The following is an 18,212-nucleotide window of genomic DNA, read 5'->3' on the forward strand; positions in this document are numbered from 1 at the left end:
TCGACGACAGCGGTGGCACGCGGCGAACGCGGGATGCCGGGGCTCCGCGTGGTGAGTCCAGCTCGATGGGCGCGGGAGGCACGGCGGCCGTGGCCGAGGCCGGCGGTGGAGGGCGGCAAGGCGAGGCGAAGCTAAGGCGAGGAGAGGGCGCGGCACAGGAGCAGGAACCGGCGAGGGGACCGGGGCGTGGGCGGAGGGGCAATGGCCACAGCGTGGCAGCGGTGACGAGGCGTAGGATGGCCTCGGGGCTACCGTGGTGGCGCTAGGCGCCCTCAGGGCGCGGGTGCGGTGGCGCGGCGGTGGCACGGCCACGGGCACGGCACGGGCGCTGGCGCGGTGGTGGCGCGGGCGAGGGTAGTGGCACGGGCGAGGGCGACCGGTGGAGGCGGCGGCGGTGGGCGCGGGCGTTGGTGTGGGCGCGGACAGCGGCGACGGCGATGAACCTCGGCTCGGCTCTGCCCGGGCAAGAGAGGGAGAGGAAGAGAGGCGCGGAGCATAAGTAGGCGCCGAGCTCGGCGCCAAGATCTACGGCGCCGAGCTCCCTGCCATGTCATCCACTAAGCCTAGGACCTCAGCGCCAGGGACGCTAACGCCGAGACATGTTAGCTCAGCACCAGCATCAATGGCGCCGAGCTAAGAGTCCATTTTCTAAATTCTTTATGTCAGGGATCTATTTGTGAAAAACTTTTAAAAAAAATGCTAAATTATAAAAAAATCGGGCTCCACGACCACCGGAGGTCCACAAAAGACTAGAAATGAAAGGAGAATGGACCAGCAACCTCGACAGAGTCGAGGCCAAGCCTCGTCCATCTCCACCCTTATTAGGGACCGTCATCTAGCAAAACCAAGCCAAACCTGAACAGGGCGACACAAGGTCAAGCCTCTTGACCTACGCACAAACACCCAAACCAAGGGAAGGCTTCTCGAATAGGCCAGTGTGCCATAACCGAAACATAGCAGGTCACGACCTCGTTTCCAAACCCATTGAAGCAGCTAGTCTAGGACCATGACCACCAGCGCGGGTCAACCAAAGCGGAGCCAGGTCTAAACTCAATGGCTCGGGGCTGACCCCAACTATGGGAAACCAAAACACACCAAAAGGAACTCGTCTTTATTCATGACAAATGATTACAAAGCGAGTGCGGCCAAGCCGCTTACAAGATACAAAAACCTTGATACATCCGAAAAGGGTTGTATCATGAGAAACCCCGGAGCCATCTGCTACACTCAAGAATAACGAGGTGGGGGAGCACCTCGCAAACCTTCTTCTAGCATCGCGGCCTCCGAGGCATGGAGTGCAGAGGGAAAGAGATGGGAGCCTGGCTGGAGGCGGTCTGACGGCCCTAGAAACGCCTCCACGCGCATTGATGGGCTTTAAAAGGCGCCATCAAAACCCACACGGAGGACTACGCCGCCCGAAGGGGGGTAGAGCCACCGAGTCCCAACAGGACAACACACTGCTATCCTATCCTCTATGACATGATAGGGCCACCAGAACAGCAGGAAGCGCTTCCTCCATTCATTGTGCAGCTTTCAAAACTGGACTACTGATGGATTTCAACAAGGAAGCAAAGAACGGCTCCAACCAACGCCCACTTCACGAGCCCAAATTGCTCGAGTTTGGGAAGCAACGAGGTCATGTAGCTACGGAACTAGCGACTACACCATCTCATTCCCCTCTGCCCGCAAGCATTCTTCTAGCACCGGTTGCTAGAACATGCGCCACCCGCGTCCGGCAGACGCACTCAACCCCTAAAAGGTTGCATCCTACTTCTAAGCACCCACACTACGAATCCTGCTTCAAGAGAACAAGATGTATGCCTAAATAGCTAAACTAGGGGGAGCCGAAAGGAGGAGGGACAAACCCCCTATTTATAATAGGCTAGAGCCCAACTGTGCATCACGTGAACCCCGCACTACATGGCGCGAGGTAGGGTGGCTTCTAGAATGGGTCGCACGCGTCTAGGGATCTCGAGATCATCCTGAAACAGAGCCTGCACAGCATCGAGCGGACCGCGCGACATGGCCCGCATCTCGAGGTTCCCCAAAAGGAGCGTATACGGGGCAGAGCCACCAACAGGCTCCTAACACACGCCGCCTAACCAAGAGATAAATGGTCAGCAGACACGTGCGTTCCCCCAACATAGCATCAATGACAAGATGGTTTGCCCAGTCACGTCGAAACTTATGGCCATTCGCAGACGCCCTCTAAATGGCTAAACGTGGTGAATAGGCTAATAAAATTCAACTAAATGACGTAAAACAATTTTGCACTAGCACTAATCAAGTGTTACAGGACACCTACCAACAATGCTAGTTGATTATGATAACTATGGCACACCAAGAGTTATGACACTACAAAAAAAACTAGTGAGCTAGCTAGGAAACTAATTACAACTAAATACTCTAGTCTACTCAATTAACAAGGCTACACAAGCTCTACATAAGACAAGTATATCGGTAAAAGTAATGCAAGGGACAGAGATAGATATACCAAGTCAAGCAAGTGTCCAAACAAGTGAATACCAAGAAATCCAATGACACAAGATTTATTCCGAGGTTCACTTGCTTGCCGGCAAACTAGTCCCCGTTGTGATGATCACTCAACTTGGAGGTTCACGCGTTTATAGGCATCACATGCCTAACCCTACACAAGAGTGCTGCACAACCAACATAAGATGAGGATGCTGAATGTCAAGAGAAATCCACTAGGGTATCTTTTCGCGATCTCCCATGGGGACTAAGGTCAAGAACCCCTTACAATCGAATGATCAGAGCCAGCAACAATCACCAATAACCGCTCAACGATCCCACAAGCTTCGGGCCGTCTAGGTATTGGCAAACACCAAGAGTAACAAAGAGCTTCACCAGCCCAAACCAACCAACTAGTGCCACAAGATGCAACAACACTAAGCAATGCACTAGAGGCTCTCCAAATCTCACTCAAATGATGAAATCAAAGATCAAGGTGAGTGGAGTGTGTTTCTCAGCCCTCAAGAGGTGTGCACAAGTGTGTGGGGTGCCAAGAGAGTGGCCAAGGCCGGCCACAAGGTCTATTTATAGCCCCAACCTCAAATCCAACCGTTACCCTCTTGAGCCAAATTTTGCGTGAGCACCGAACAGCCTGGCAGTGCACCGTATAGCCTGTCTGATGCGCCTAATGGTCGAATTCCAACGGCTAGTTGGCTGTCAGAGAGCATCGGACACCCTATCTGGTGCACCAGACACTCCGTCATGTGGTTTTAGACGAAATATTTCCATGTTATCAAGCCTCGAAAAATTTAGGGCGGTGCACCGGACACACTGTCCGGTGGCCCCTCAGCGTCAAAGTTCAGAGAACCCAAGACTCAGGAGAAAAATGGCGGTGCACCCGGCGGTGCACCGGACACCCTATCTGGTGCCCAGTCCGGTGCACACCGGACATGGCGGTGCAGCAGCCGAGACTTGCCCTCTTCCACAAGCGTTGTTAACTCTCAAATGTTTTCACAAACATGTCTAGAGCCAAGTTAGCATTTTCAAATCATTTTTCATAAAGATTTTCGCTTGCTCACCGATTGTGCACTAGGCCTATATCCAATGCATATAATTTCAACACCTAGTGACACTAGATGACTGAGTTGTCTAATATAGCTCCCCTCTTAATAGTATAGTCATCTATCCTAAATATGATCACACTCTCTATAGTGTCTTGATCACCAAAACAAAATGACCCTATAGGTTATACCTTTGCCTTGAGCCCATTTTGTTTTTCTCTTTCTTCTTTTCCAAATGTGGACCACTTGATCCATCATCATGTGGCCATCACCATCTTCCTCCATGGTTGCCATCTAGCTTCACTACTTGGTGTGTACAAACATATCTCATATACACTTAGAGCCAAAGGTTAGTACACTTAGGTTTCATCAATTAACTAAAACCAAACTAGGGCTTTTAGGTACGGACTTAGGCTTGCCATGACTGTTGGTGGTCCTTAACTCCCATTTTTAATCACCAACTTTCCAATAATATACACTCAAATGAACACCAAACTTAGAATTAGGATTTATAACTACCAGATTCCACGAGCTTTGGTGATTCATCATTTACAGATTGGCATTTGCAGAAACCAAGGAAAATACACTCAAAAGGCGCAAAAGGACAAAGCGTAACATGGACTTGTCAAGCACTAAAGGAAAGGCCCACCAACCTAGAGATTCTGGGCCTCAAGCGCACAGGAACGCAGCCCAGGCCCAGCATAGAACCCACCAGGAGAAGGTGGTCACGAGGAGACAACACCAGGGGCGGCCGCACCCCCAGATGCTCCAACCGCCTCCCGTCTACGCGTGGGCCTCCTCTGCACTCCTGAACGTCGGTTGTGGGTGTATGATGGTACATTCAATGTAGGGGAGGCGATATCCTATATTAAATGAGGAATATGACATGCATATTCACTCCCCTCAAGGAGGCCTCCCCTCCCCTCACAATACAACACAAGGAAGAAGAGCAACACCACATTTGAGAATAAAGGCTTCAGTCCAAGGGCTTAGGCCCTAGTTAGCTAGCTAGAGTTGAGAAGGAGAGATGTGAGGGAGAGTTCGGAAAAGTGCCGGACCTGTCGGTATTCTTCCTCTGCTTGTACCTTTGACGAACACCTGCTTTGTGCCTTGACGGAATCTTTCGCTAAGTAAGTGTTCGTGGTTCTTATGGTATTAAGTCTTTTGATTAGTTAAGCTTTACCCTTATTTGCTTACGGGTTCGTCGTTCGTTCTTATAGCGGATACTCTAGTAGAGGGCTTCTGATAGAGACGAATAACCCTTTACAACGTTAGAGTAGTAGTCGATAGCGTAGACGTGGTGTCTAGACTAGAGGCTACCTTCGATTGTCTCATACCCTACGGTTGAGGGGTAGACGGTAGGTGGTGACAGCCCTATCCGTCCCTTGTAATCCACTACGTTTGGGTTTGGCGTAGAGCTACAGGCCGGCATTGCTTGGCAGACCAGGTGATATCCGGTGCCCGAAGTAAACAAGTAGAAGTAAAGTTTATCTGTCTATAGACCCTAAAACCATAAGAATCTTTAGCTAGAAGAGTACCTCTATTCCCCATGAAAAATATAATACCCTGAATATTTTCGGGTGAAGTACTACAACGGTAATTTCATGCGCTTCCGGATTCTTTCTGTTTATGTTAACCAATTACTCCTACATCCTAGCTAGTGACGAGGTAGCTTCTCAGCAGATCAAAGCCACATGAAGTTACTTCAGATTGCAAGACGCTTAACTGATATTCTAGAGATCCAAGTTCGGTAGATAAAAGTAGGAGTTTGATATTTCGTCCACTAATAATTCATCCATGCCCATCTTTCCAATTCCAGAGATGGGTACAATAGCAGTAGCTACTCTGACAATTCAACTAGAAGGCCAGAACAAGAGAGGACCGACCGACGAACAGACTTTGGATTTGCCTTTGAAGACCTTACAAGACTAGATAATTGCCTGATCCCAAGGCCACAGCATGTGAATGGTCATATCCTTCGCAGTGCAAGTTCCGATCCAAAACACCTTTTTTCCTAATTTATTACTTGAAAGAAAAACCAGTCGTTCTAGAGGCTGCTGAACAGGACACGATGTAGTCCCAAAATGGCTGAACAAGACACTGCTTTCGAAACAGACAAAAATGGAATGGATCCACTTATATCAAGAGGTGTTCTGTCTGTATGTTCCATGGTACAGTGTCTGGTAAAGAAAACATCATTACATGTGCATTCTAGAGTTTGAAATGCAGATATAAGTTTCTCAAAAATTGGAGAATATGCCGCAGCCATGGCTTGATGTTGTCTTGACAAAACTCTCACAACAGCCTGTGCAGTTTCAACCACAGAGTACCCATCAACCCCTCGCAGGGCAAGTGTGCCAGTTAAGCAGCAAAAAAATTGAATGGAATAAGCCATGCTAGTAGCAAAGTAAATAGAAACCCACCTGACACGATTTTTATCGTCACAGAACAATGGCGTCGATGACTGATAATCATCTGTTCCAAAGTATCTGTCTCCAAATTCACCCATCCCAGGTACGACACGGAAATCATCATTTAGACCAAACTCAATCTCCGAAGTAACGATCTTCATTCTAGGGAATCTCTTGCTCACCACATGCACTCCTTGGGGCGCCTGTAAGAGCAAAAAGATACCACTGATGAGTTAGATTTCCAACCACTATGCACTAACATGCCATCATGTACAACAATGATGATAAATGAGTCTGATTACTCACTTCATAGATATAGTCGTTACCTAGAGATTATCATTAACTAGTAGATGAAGTTACAAAACTGCTTCTGTGACATTAGTTACAATGGACAGTTTAGATGAAAAAGCTAGAAGACAACCAAGCTAAAAGATATATTCCAGTAAACCATGGTACTGCAATAGGGAATAGCAAAAATGATATTCCAATCCTATAAGCTCCAAAGACTAGCTATATAAATTTGCAAAACCAAGAAAATGCCCAGCACTTCATAAGACTTACTGAAATAAGATTAAGGAATATAATATTTGCTTCCTGTACACCCTTCTTCAATAGAAGGGAGATGGCTTGAACTGCTGAATTTCCTGATCAGGATAAAATGGAGATTAAATGAGAGAACAAGAAATATAAAAATAGTAAATCATGTTCCCTCTCAATGAGGCAAACCATACTTAACCTATAACAAAATTACAGAGAACACACATAATTTCGATAATGTTTTTATTAATGATGCCAAAATACCCGGACTTTCAGAAATCTATGTTGGGGTCTTAAAAGTATTCAAATTTATTCAGCTCAATATATGGAAAACATATAGGGGACGACATTTACTGATTTACATTGAAAACCATCCCGTCGATAGATGAAGTGGCATAAAACCTATGATTTGCTAACTCAATACAAAGTTTACCTTAATAAAACAAGAAACTTCTAGTGCACTGCTATTTTGCTTATGTAATCAGACAAGATGGTACTCATGTGCATGGAAGAGTGATTTGAAATTTTTATAAGATTTAATTTAATTGACATGAAAAGCGGCGCCGTCCAGAGAACAGGAATAAAAAACAAACCTGTTCCCAATATGGGGTCCAACAGCAGAACATGCCTATTTGCAATATCTTTTGGTAAATTTTGATAGATGAGCTGCAAAGAAATTTAGATCTTAGTAATTTGACTCACCCTAACACATGGCAAAAGTTGATAAACCAGACCTGTTGTCCATTGTCTCCTTCCCGATGAATAAGAATCTTCCCAATCTTTATACCTTTACAGCATGCCCGTAGTGCATTCTCCATGCTTTCGCCACTGGAAAGCAGTTGTAGCAAATCATTTGCAGAGCACTTTTATTCAAGGATATATGATGGGGGGTTTTTAATCATAGATGTTCTTGTGATGAATTGAATTCTAGTGCATGAGTGGTTCAACAATGCATATTTATAGATAAAACAGCCATACTGTATTTGTAGGAACAATGAACAATATCATATAGCAAAGATAAATGAGACTGGTAACGAAGTTCTCAATATGGCCAAGTGTAGAGCATTTGTAAAGTGCCAATGCTGCAAAAAATAATTCACAGGCTGTCTAGGGCATAGTATCAACATAATGATATCACTGTTATACTATACAAAGCCCATTTTTCCTCCTTTTGTGAGTGCCTAAGTCATTAACTCAGTTAGAACCTAAACAAGCATACAAGGATATATCGTTTAGGAAAAGTTGGTACCTCCTGATCACTGAGATACCACACAACCTTTTGGAGAACTCCACACCAGTGTAAACAGATCCTGCATACATAATAAAGTGTGCCAGGGAAATATAAAGTACTGACCACAGAGAATACAAACACATGTAATTCCAGCAGATACTTAAGTTACAAGAGAGCAAAATTATGGACTGCGGAGGGAGATAAACTAATGTCCCACTAGCAATAACCATCACCTTTTTCTATTTGTACCAACCATGCCAAAGTTTTCCTGTGACTCTAAACCAGGGATTTCTGAGTAAGCAAGCAACACTAAATAGTAAGCAAGCAATACCAAAGCTTTTCGACCTAACTTTGAATATTAAGTTTGATATCCGAAGCAAATGGTCATTGTTTTTTGCTCATGTGCAAGCTAATGAATTAGCTAACAAGGAAGAATCATATTGAAGTACCAAATAGGATGATAGAGCATGCTGTTGTCAGGATTCAACAACCACACAAGCTTTATATTTTGCCACATTATCTTGAACATGTACTCTCATTTCATTTGAAGAGAAAACTTATATGCACGAAGAAAACAAGGAACTATATACAGAAGAGGACCTGCTTACCAGTCGGAGTGATGACCTGCTTTTCCTGGAAAGGAAGATGACCAAGACCATGTTCGACAACCTATTTTCCACAGGGAGTTTTAATATACCATGCAAACCCACATAAAAGATAACTCATCAAATACATTTATATACTGACCAATCGAATCAACCGATCAGCATAAAATATGAAATCATGTGTTGCTGTGGCAGCATCCCTTATTATTGTGTGCATGCCTCGTATCTGAAATAAGACAGCATGAACAATGAAATAGTTATACAAAACAGTAATTACAGAATTGCATATTACTGCCTCCGTTCCAAATTGTAGTCGTTTTGGCTTTTCTAGGTACGTTATACTTGTTAATGTACCTAAATCTACGCTATGACCAGAAAAGCCAAAACAACTTACAATTTGGAATGGAGGGAGTGTTGGCCCGAGATCTCTCGCACGGGTGAGCAATCCGCTCACCGGCGCTCTCGCACACACACTTGGCTAGAGGTTGAAGAGGGAGTACGAACAGAGCACACACACAGCACAAGCACCAGCATTGTCCGGGAACTCTACTCGGGAGATGGCAAACTGAACTGCACTACTTTACTGAGTTACCGTGAAGGCGATATATACAACTCTACCCATCTAATCCCAGTACACAGACATGTCCTATTGCCATGCTGCTACAGTGGCTAGATGTGACAGCAGGGCTGACTTTCGGCGACTGCCCTTACTGTGGCTACAGTGACAGCAGGGGTGACTTTCGGCGCCAACCCCTGCTGCGGGTACACTGGGAGAGCAGTAGATTACTTTATAGGGAGTACATACAAACTACAGGGACATCAAACAGCAAGCAGATTTACAAAAATAAAAATGAATGTTTACATTAGGTACCTGATAAGTAGTCTGAATTACATACAAATTGGGGTGTATTTTACAGAGATCATGTTGTCCAAGTTTAGTCCGAATATGCTGAACAATTAGGTCAATTGCCACATCATTGTCTCCACCTCGTGGGATGATAATATCAGCATACTTCTTCGTTGGGAGGATGAAGTCTTCAAAAGCAGGCTTAACAAATTTTGAGTACTGTGGAAAAGAGTTTTATTAGCCAAAAACGGTAAGAATGAGTAGATAACAGATAGCTTAATGTAAACTATGCAACAAGACAAGAATATTATATTAGATGAAAATGCTATACAATCAAGATCCGCTAAATGTTGTTAGATTTGATGCACAACAAAAATTGCAATAGAGGAAGCTTTGTAACCTGATCTAACACAGCTTTGATATCTCTACCCTTGTCAATGGTATCACGACGGATCCTCCTTGTTAACCGTACGTCAGCATCTGAGAAATCAATAAGTGAGTGTTATAACAAGAAATACTTCACTGCCATGAAACCGATTAGTGAGTTTGAAAGCCTATAGGCTACTCTGACAAAGTACTATGTTCAACATATGGTACGGAAGGAAAAAGCTATGATAAAAAATCAGTATATCTGGATTGCTAATTTAAGTTACCTTTGATGATATCTTCAACAAATAAGTAACCTGATCTAACACAACATATGCAGTTTGTGCATTAAAAAAATCTGAGAATTCAGGACAAAAGAAAATTCTTTAATGATATATATGTCAGCTCAGTAAGATTATAGTGCATCACGTTAACATGAATGACTCAAAATATAATTATTCATACAAATGAACTTAAAATGAAATGATTCATAGAATTAAGTTTTGGATAAAAAGAGGGCAGGAAATTATTAACAGTGATGCATTTCTAGTCTAGTTCAGAAAATAGTCAGGAATCAATGCTTGTGCATTGGGAACTTCTGGAATATCGACAGGCAAGAGAGACAGAAGAAAACATCATCAACTTATAAGCAAATATTGGTACCTGTATCAACGAAGATCTTCATGTTCATCAAATCCCTGAGGCGCGAATCATGAAAAACTAGAATTCCTTCCAAAATAATAACATCCGAAGGATTAACCTGTCAACAGTTTTAAATTAGGGTTGCTTGTAAAAATCAAGTATTACATAGATGAATAGATAACATAAACAAATAAGCAGAAAGCAAACTTTTTTCTTTTTGAAGAAAATTTACAATACGAAATCAATGTGAAGAAATAAGTTGTTGCCCAAATAGCAAATAGTGTCAGGTACTTACTATAAATTATAGTTTTTTACAAAAATAAAAAATAAAATCTGGAGCAGGTTATTATTGGGACCGTACAAAGCAATGCAACTTCTTCAGGACAATGTGCAGATACTGTTTATAACAATGTTTTCAAGTCGTCCGATTAATCGCAATTAATCACGATTAATCGTCCTAATCGGTCCCTGCTGACTGATTAGGGGTACCGTCGACTTGTACAAGTCGTCCGATTAATCGCGATTAATCGTGATTAATCGTCCTAGTCGGTCCCATGGCGACTAGGTTCGACTGGACGACTTGAAAACATTGGTTTATAAAAATGTAATGTTGTATTCAGAGTCTCATAAAGGCCAGGACTAAGGAACCATCAGTTTACCAGTCAGGTTGATTATTATGAATTGCACTAAACTTAAAATATTTACCTTCCTTGCATTTGGGACACTCTTGTATGTCTTGAAGTTGTAATTAGGGATGTCGACAGCTTTGCCATGTTTCAAGTTTTGCATACAAGAGAGAAGTAGCTCTGTATGAAATGCATCTGAAATAGGAAAAGATACAGCAGCATATTCAGTGCAGAACTCTAGGGACTAGTAGGACAGTATATATATAATTCTTGTGGAAGGATGAGTTTGACCTGGATGATCAAAGTTATAATCATGGACATGGACTAATTCTTCATCCGTCAATCCATAATAAAAGGACTCCTGCAAATATTGTAATCTCATTGCTTGTAGCTATAAGAGACTGGAAACAGTGTGACATGGCAATGTGATAATCTAGCATGAAGAGGGCATAGTTTGGTGCCTACCAATGCAGTACCATGCTGTTTTGGTCAGTAATGTTGAACAAGTATGTTGGTAGAATGCACATATGCTGCAAGATGAGACCAAAGCAGTAATGCACAAACCTGCGTAACAACCACAACACGCTGGTCCCGGAGCTGATCAATGATCATCTTGCACACGGTACTTTTGCCTGACGATGCACCCCCAGCAACACCTGCACCCAGAACCGCATTAGGGCATGCCGCATTCATGGCCAACAGGCTATGCCATACTATACTCATCAATTGGCATACATCCTACTAAATTATTATTAGGCTAGGCGCAGAAAAAAAAATAGGGAGAGAGAGAGAGAGAGAGAGAGAGTCCATCGCATCAATCAATCAAGTATAAGTATATATACTGACCAATAACAAAGGGCTCCTGGTGGCCATTCTCGAGGCCAGACGTCGTTGGTTCATTTGGTTGTTCCTCGTACGATGCGGCGGAAACCTGGGTGTTGAGGCCGTCCAGACGGAGTGCGGAGTAATGGACTCCGGCGGCGGCGGCATCGAGCACCTCGTCTACGGATTTCGAACCCATATATGCGCCTACCAGGGGAGTGTGAGCGTCAAACAAATCGGAAATAGAGTGTACGCACTCAAGAAAGATTTGATCTTGGAGGGATCGCAATAGCAGAGCAAATCAGGCAAGCAAGGATCTTTCTTACCGGAGACAACGGAGGGAGAGAAAGGGATCTCCGGCCCGCGCCGACGCCGCCTGGGAGGAGCGGAGAGGAGGGAGAGGGGTGGCGCGGCGGACGTATGGGGTGGATCTGGATCGAGGCAGGGAGAGGGGGAGGAAAGGGGGGAAGGAGGGTGGAGAGGCGTGCTCGGCGCGGCGGGCGGTGCAGGAGACAGAGGAGAGGGGGAGCCTACACAAGAATACAATAATAATAAATAAAAATAAAATACAATATAATTATGTCTAATTTAAATCCACGTGTAAAATTTTAAGGTGTCACATCTGATATCGTATAGACTGTTTGGATACTAATAAAAAAATAAATTACAGACCCATCAGTAATCCACGAGACTAATTTATTAAGCCTAACTAATCTAAACATTCAACGGAACATGGAGTAAATTTTAGCCCGAGGAACTCAACAATGCCTTAGGTGATTTGGGTTTGTGGAAAATAAGGATCGGGATAGGGAAACTCCTCCTTGGATATTGGGATAGGGAATAATAACCTACCCTCATCTAGGGATGAAAACGGTATGGATATTTTCCGACCGTATTCGAAACCGAATCCGTTTAGAGGGGTTGAGATCTGTCCGTATCCGAGTCCGGATATCCAACATCCGATACCGTATCCGTATCCGAATACTCAAATCGCATATTTATGATGTTGATATCCAATCGTATCCTATGCGACATAGTTGACACTATCCGTATTCGAATCCGAATCCGGATAGAAATATGAGAACAAATATAATATCGGTGATATCCGTCCGTATCCGATCTGTTTTCAGCCCTACCCTCATCAGACTCAGAGTGCGGATGCGGATAGAGATAGGTGACGTTGACAGCCACACTCAGGAGGACCTCTGGAGCAACAGCCGTCGAGTTCCACTCCCACGCGTCCGGCAGCCGGAGGCTCGGAACGAGATCTTCTGCAGTCGCCCTGGCTGACTGTTTTCTGCAGTCACAGATCTCTCCCGTCCATTTTTCATCCAACGGTGAGGCTTCAAAACTTCACGCTGGATAAGCACAGACAACACTCGGTCCATCTCAGCCCAAGACGACTTTGCCTTCGTCTTCCTTGTTTTCAGCCGGCCCTTTGCGGGGTGCGCACGCGGCGAGCGGGGTGGCCGCTGGCCGGCACAGGGCCACGGTTGCGTAGGAAGACGACAGCCTGTTCCTCGAGTCACTGTGCGCACTCGGCACGGTCACCGCGGTCTCGCTAATGTGCGTGCGAGCGATTGCGGGCGGAGCTCCAGTGCCCGGAACGGCGGCGAGGACACCAGGGGGTCGATGGATTTTTTTTGGCCGCGCATCAGCTGTCGATGTGCGGCGAAACGCTCGCCACCAGGCCACAGCATACGCATTGACAAGCTCTCCACAACCTGCACAGACGAGCTCAAAGCTCCAGGAGACTACAGTGAGGGGGCCGGTGATCTACATTCACGTTTGTTGCTAGCCGTGCTTGTGCCATTATAAGAGGATGAGTAGATGTATTTATGTATTTTAGAAATTATTTTCAAGGGGAAAAGGGAGTATATGACATAGTCATTATGTCATGGTGATGCCATCAAGCTAGCAGCATAACAGAGCACGCGGCGGCCACGACTGAGTCGCGCTCGGCCCGGCGTCATGCGTCTACAAAGCCACAAAGGCAACCAAACCACCCTCAATAAGTTGCAGACAGTGTCATTGCTGGGAACATTGAATCCTGAGGCCGGCGACGAGGTGAGGGAGGCTGATGCTGGAGCCTGGAGCACCGTGGTGAGGAGAGAGATAGACTGCATGTCAGCATCGGGCTCATCAGCGATGTGGGAGACAATGGCGGAGGGGAAAGAGATTGAAGACGAGTGCGATGTTTGGGCTGAGATGGGCCACTGGAACGCCCTGCTAGATGAGTTTAGTTGGGGTCACCGTTGGATCACGAGGAACGTCTCCGATGCGCCGACTGCAGAGATAAGCCGCTCTGCGCGACTGTAGACGATCTCATTCTAGAGGGTCGGAGCCACCCTCTCCTCGTTCGCGCGGACCATAGCCGGCACCGTCGCCTAGTCGCCTCGCTCGCTCCCGCGGTAGTCGTCGGAGATGCCGTCGCCTTGCTCGCCTCACACTCGCGTTGCTTGGGAATCAACGCTAGCAAACAGCATGTGCATCTATCTGTGTGGCGCCGGTGGTCAACGCACAGGCACAGCCGAGCGGAGGGGACGGTAAAAATCACTCGCATCACTAGTATATATTTCTTCACCCTTGCTTCCCTTTCCTATCTGTTCGCCAAGTAAGAAAGAAGAATCACCCCGCCTCCCATTTATGCGTCGTCCTTTCCCATGTGAGCTAGCCAGTGCAGTGCGTGAACCCATGACCATGACCATGAGCTGGTTGTCCCACAGCACAGGTGCAGCTGCTCGAGTGCGCTGAGCCACTCGAGCACCTCGGCCCTCGATCGGGCACCTCACCGATCGGAGCCGATCGACGACGACAGTTGGTATATCCTCCTGAGACGGTCTCCAACAGCTTACTCAAACGGCGACGCAATCCCAAAAAAGTTACGCACAGTGTTTTTAGGTGAGGAAAACTGGCTCCAACCCAAGAGGCAAACGGGTCATGCATTTTGGGTAGAAGGCCACGCAGGACGCTTATTTGCGTCGTCTTTCTCTCCCAGACGCAAAGTCTTCGACAGCAAGGCGGGCCCAACGACGACGACGGCGGCGAGGCGGGGAGGGAGGTGGGCGGCGCTCACCGGAGCTCGTAGGGAGGGAGGGAGCCCGGCCGACGCAGGCATGCCACGTAGCTGCGCCACCTCCCCATGGTCCCGCCGGCCTCCCTACGCTGGATCGGAGTTGGGAGAGAGGGAAAAAGCTCGCCGGAACCCTATATCCAGGAGGAGGAGGAGGGCCTACATCGTCGGGGCCACCGTGCCATTAGATCCGTGCCGGGGTTGCCGCACCAGGGCCCGTCCATGCCAACGCCACCATGCCTGGGGTCGCTATGCTGGGCCACCGTGCCGAGGGCCTCCCGCTGTCGTCCATGGCGCGTTGAGTGCGATGGGGTGCAGGGAGGACGTGGTGGAGCATGGTGGGGCATGGTGGGTGCGCGGTGAGCTCGTCGAGAGGACGTCGGGGAGGGAGAGAGAGAGGAAGCATCGGAGAGAGGAAGCCCGGCCTCTTCCGTGGCACGCTCCACTAGATCGGTGGCCCGACGACGATGGTGAGGCGGGGAGGGAGGTGGGCTGTTGGAGAAGGAAAGGGATGGGTCCGTCACCTATTTACTGTGCCGAACCCAAATCCTACAATGCGTCGCTGATTTAGGTATCGGGTGTTGGAGATAGTCTGAAGAATTAAACATGTGGCCCCAGCCCACCGACACAGAGGAGCAGACTGGTGAGCTTCTGCGGCGGTGAGCTTGTTCATGTGAACAAGCTAGGTAGAGGTTGTGCAGCTCGACGCGGCTGCGGAGTGCGATGGCTATGGGTAAGTAAAATACCAGAGACTGGAGGTTGACGAGGCTACCCAACTCCTCGAGGATGGGACCAGATAGCACTGTGGCCGCGCCACCAAAGACAGTCTCTTATATGGGGCCGCCGAGTGAGACCGGGATGGGGCCCGATAGCGTTGGGTTGCCGCCGTCGTGGTTCGTGGAACTGCTAGAACATGGTGAGTTGTGCCCAACGACATAGAGTGAAAAGATCAGAGGTGCCTTGCGTGGAACAGGCATGTCCTATCATGGATCGTTGCGTATTAATTATTATATCTAGGACTTAGTTCGATACATATGGCTAATTTGTTCAGCTATATCCAAATTCAAGCTTGGGCCAAAGCGAAGCGGTCTATTAGCGTTAAGAGGGACTACACCATCTATTAGTTTCATATTGCTAACAGACGAAGGTGTGGGGTCTTTCCTCCTTATATATACTTCATGTATGCCATCATCTTGGGATAAGAAAAGTTTGTAAATATCCGATGTTTGTAACCTCACCCGATATAGTGAAGATTTGCTGGCTGGTGCCCGTGGTTTTTTCCCTTCCATCTTGGAAGTGTTTTCCATGTTAAAATCTCATGTCCCCTATTCTTGATCTATTGTTCTTTGTCGTTTATATTGCCTATCGTTTCTAACAAGTGGTACCAGAGCTTGGTTTGACCTTAGGGTTTCGCGATGGCATCGATGAAGTTTGATCTACCGCTGCTGGATTATAAGATAAGATTTGCACTGTGGCAAGTCAAGATGCGGGTGATTCTGACACAATCTTTGGATCTTGATGAGGCGCTGGACGGTTTCGGAGGAAAAGGGCAGACGTCATGGACTGCTGAAGAGAAGCGGAAGGATCGTAAGGCTCTGTCTCTGATTCAACTTCATCTATATAATGATATTTTGCAAGAAGTGCTGTAGGAGAAAACTACCATAGAACTTTGGCTCATGCTGGAATCAATCTGCATGGCTAAGGATCTAACCAGTAAGATACACGTGAAGATGAAGTTGTTCACACACAAGCTGCAAGAAGGTGGTTCGGTGATGAACCACTTATCGATCTTTAAGGAGATCGTTGCCGACCTAGTATCGATAAAGGTAAAATATGATGGTGAAGATTTAGCTCTTCTACTGTTATGCTCACTGTCTACTTCATTTGTAAATTTCCGAGATACCATACTATTAAGCCATGATGAACTAACCCTTGTGGAAGTATATGATGCCCTCTAGATGAGAGAGAAGATGAAAGGTATGGTTTAGTCTGATGTGTCATCCTCCAAGGGGCGAAGGGCTGCAGGTTAGAGGCAGGCCCAAGCAGAAAACCTACAACAACAACAATAATCGAGACAAGAGCAAGAATGGTAAAGGCCGTTTGAAGTCTAGAGGCAGGGATAAGTTCTGCAGGTATTGTAAGAAAGATACTCATGTCATTGAGGATTGTTGGAAGCTGCAAAATAAGGAAAAAAGAAACAGTATGTATAAACCAAAAATTAATCCAATGGTGATGGTAAGGCCTCTGTTGTCTTCGCTGTTGATAATTTTGATTCAGGAGATGTTCTGGTTGTTTTTTGCTGGTTGTGTTGCTGGTCGTGATGAATGGATACTTGATTCTATATGCTCATTTCTAGGGATGAAAACGGATCAGATACGAACGGATATCACTAATATTACATTTGTTTTCATATTTCTGTCCAGATTCGGATTTGAATATGGATAGTGTCAACCATATCGGATATGATACGATTAGATATCAACATCATAAATATGTTATTTGAGTATTTAGATACGGATACGGTATTGGATGTTGAATATCCGGACTCGGATACGAACAGATCTGAAACCCTTTAAACGGATTTGGTCTCAAATATGATCGAAAAATATCCGTACCGTTTTCATCCCTACTCGTTTCATATATGCTCTAACAGAGATTGGTTCAGTTCTTACAAGTCTGTGTAGAGTGGAGATGTTGTGCGTATGGGAGATAACAACCCACGTGAGATCATGGGCATTGGCTCCGTTCAGATCAAGATGCATGATGGCATGATACGCACACTGAAAGATGTGAGACACATACCAGAGGTGGCCAAAAATCTCATCTCCCTCAGCACACTTGATGCCGAGGGGTATAGACACTCCAGTTCAGGTGGAGTGTGTAAGGTATCAAAAGGCTCTCTCATTCATATGATAGGTGATATGAATTCTGCAAAGTTATATGTTCTTAGAGGAAGTACTTTACATGGTTCCGTCACTGCTGCTACTGTTTCTAATGATGAACCAAGTAAAACTAATCTCTGGCATATGCGTCTTGGGCATATGAGTGAACTTGGTATGGCAGAATTGATCAAGAGAGACCTATTGGATGGCTGCACTGTGGGTAAGATAAAGTTCTGTGAGCACTGTGTTTTTGGTAAGCACAAGAGGGTAAAATTCAATGCATCTGTTTATACCACCAAAGGTACACTTGATTATGTACATGTTGGTTTGTGGGGGGCCATCTTGTAAGCCCTTTTATGGTGGTGCTCGTTACATGCTTATCATTATTGATGATTACTTTAGAAAAGTGTGGCCTTACTTTCTGAAAAATAAAGATGATACTTTTGCTGCTTTTAAAGAGTGGAAAGTTATGATAGAAAGGCAAACTAAAAAGAAGGTAAAATTGCTTCGTACTGACAATGGCGGTGAATTCTGTTCAGATGCTTTTAATGATTACTATAGGGAAGAAGACATTGTCCAGCACCACACCATCCCGTACACTCCTCAGCAGAATGATGTGGCTGAGCGCATGGACCGA

The 18,212-nt window shown here is 45.9% G+C and overlaps 1 protein-coding gene across 1 annotated transcript; it reads right to left on the reverse strand.

Annotated features, from left to right (window-relative positions):
• Positions 1-5,637: 5,637 nt before the first annotated feature.
• Positions 5,638-12,124, reverse strand: LOC136466447 (uridine kinase-like protein 3). Its single transcript, XM_066464859.1, has 16 exons — positions 11,947-12,124; positions 11,645-11,827; positions 11,363-11,454; positions 11,090-11,159; positions 10,878-10,993; positions 10,194-10,290; positions 9,565-9,644; positions 9,189-9,383; positions 8,460-8,543; positions 8,321-8,381; positions 7,731-7,791; positions 7,216-7,309; positions 7,075-7,147; positions 6,506-6,588; positions 5,957-6,147; positions 5,638-5,838 (listed from the first exon to the last, which is right to left on the reverse strand). The coding sequence occupies exons 2-16, from the start codon at positions 11,817-11,819 to the stop codon at positions 5,829-5,831; spliced, it is 1,482 nt and encodes a 493-aa protein (XP_066320956.1). The 5' UTR covers positions 11,820-11,827; positions 11,947-12,124; the 3' UTR covers positions 5,638-5,828.
• Between the last annotated feature and the right edge of the window lie 6,088 nt (positions 12,125-18,212).

This window comes from Miscanthus floridulus, chromosome 7 (assembly GCF_019320115.1).
Source record: "Miscanthus floridulus cultivar M001 chromosome 7, ASM1932011v1, whole genome shotgun sequence".
Lineage (NCBI taxonomy): Eukaryota > Viridiplantae > Streptophyta > Magnoliopsida > Poales > Poaceae > Miscanthus > Miscanthus floridulus.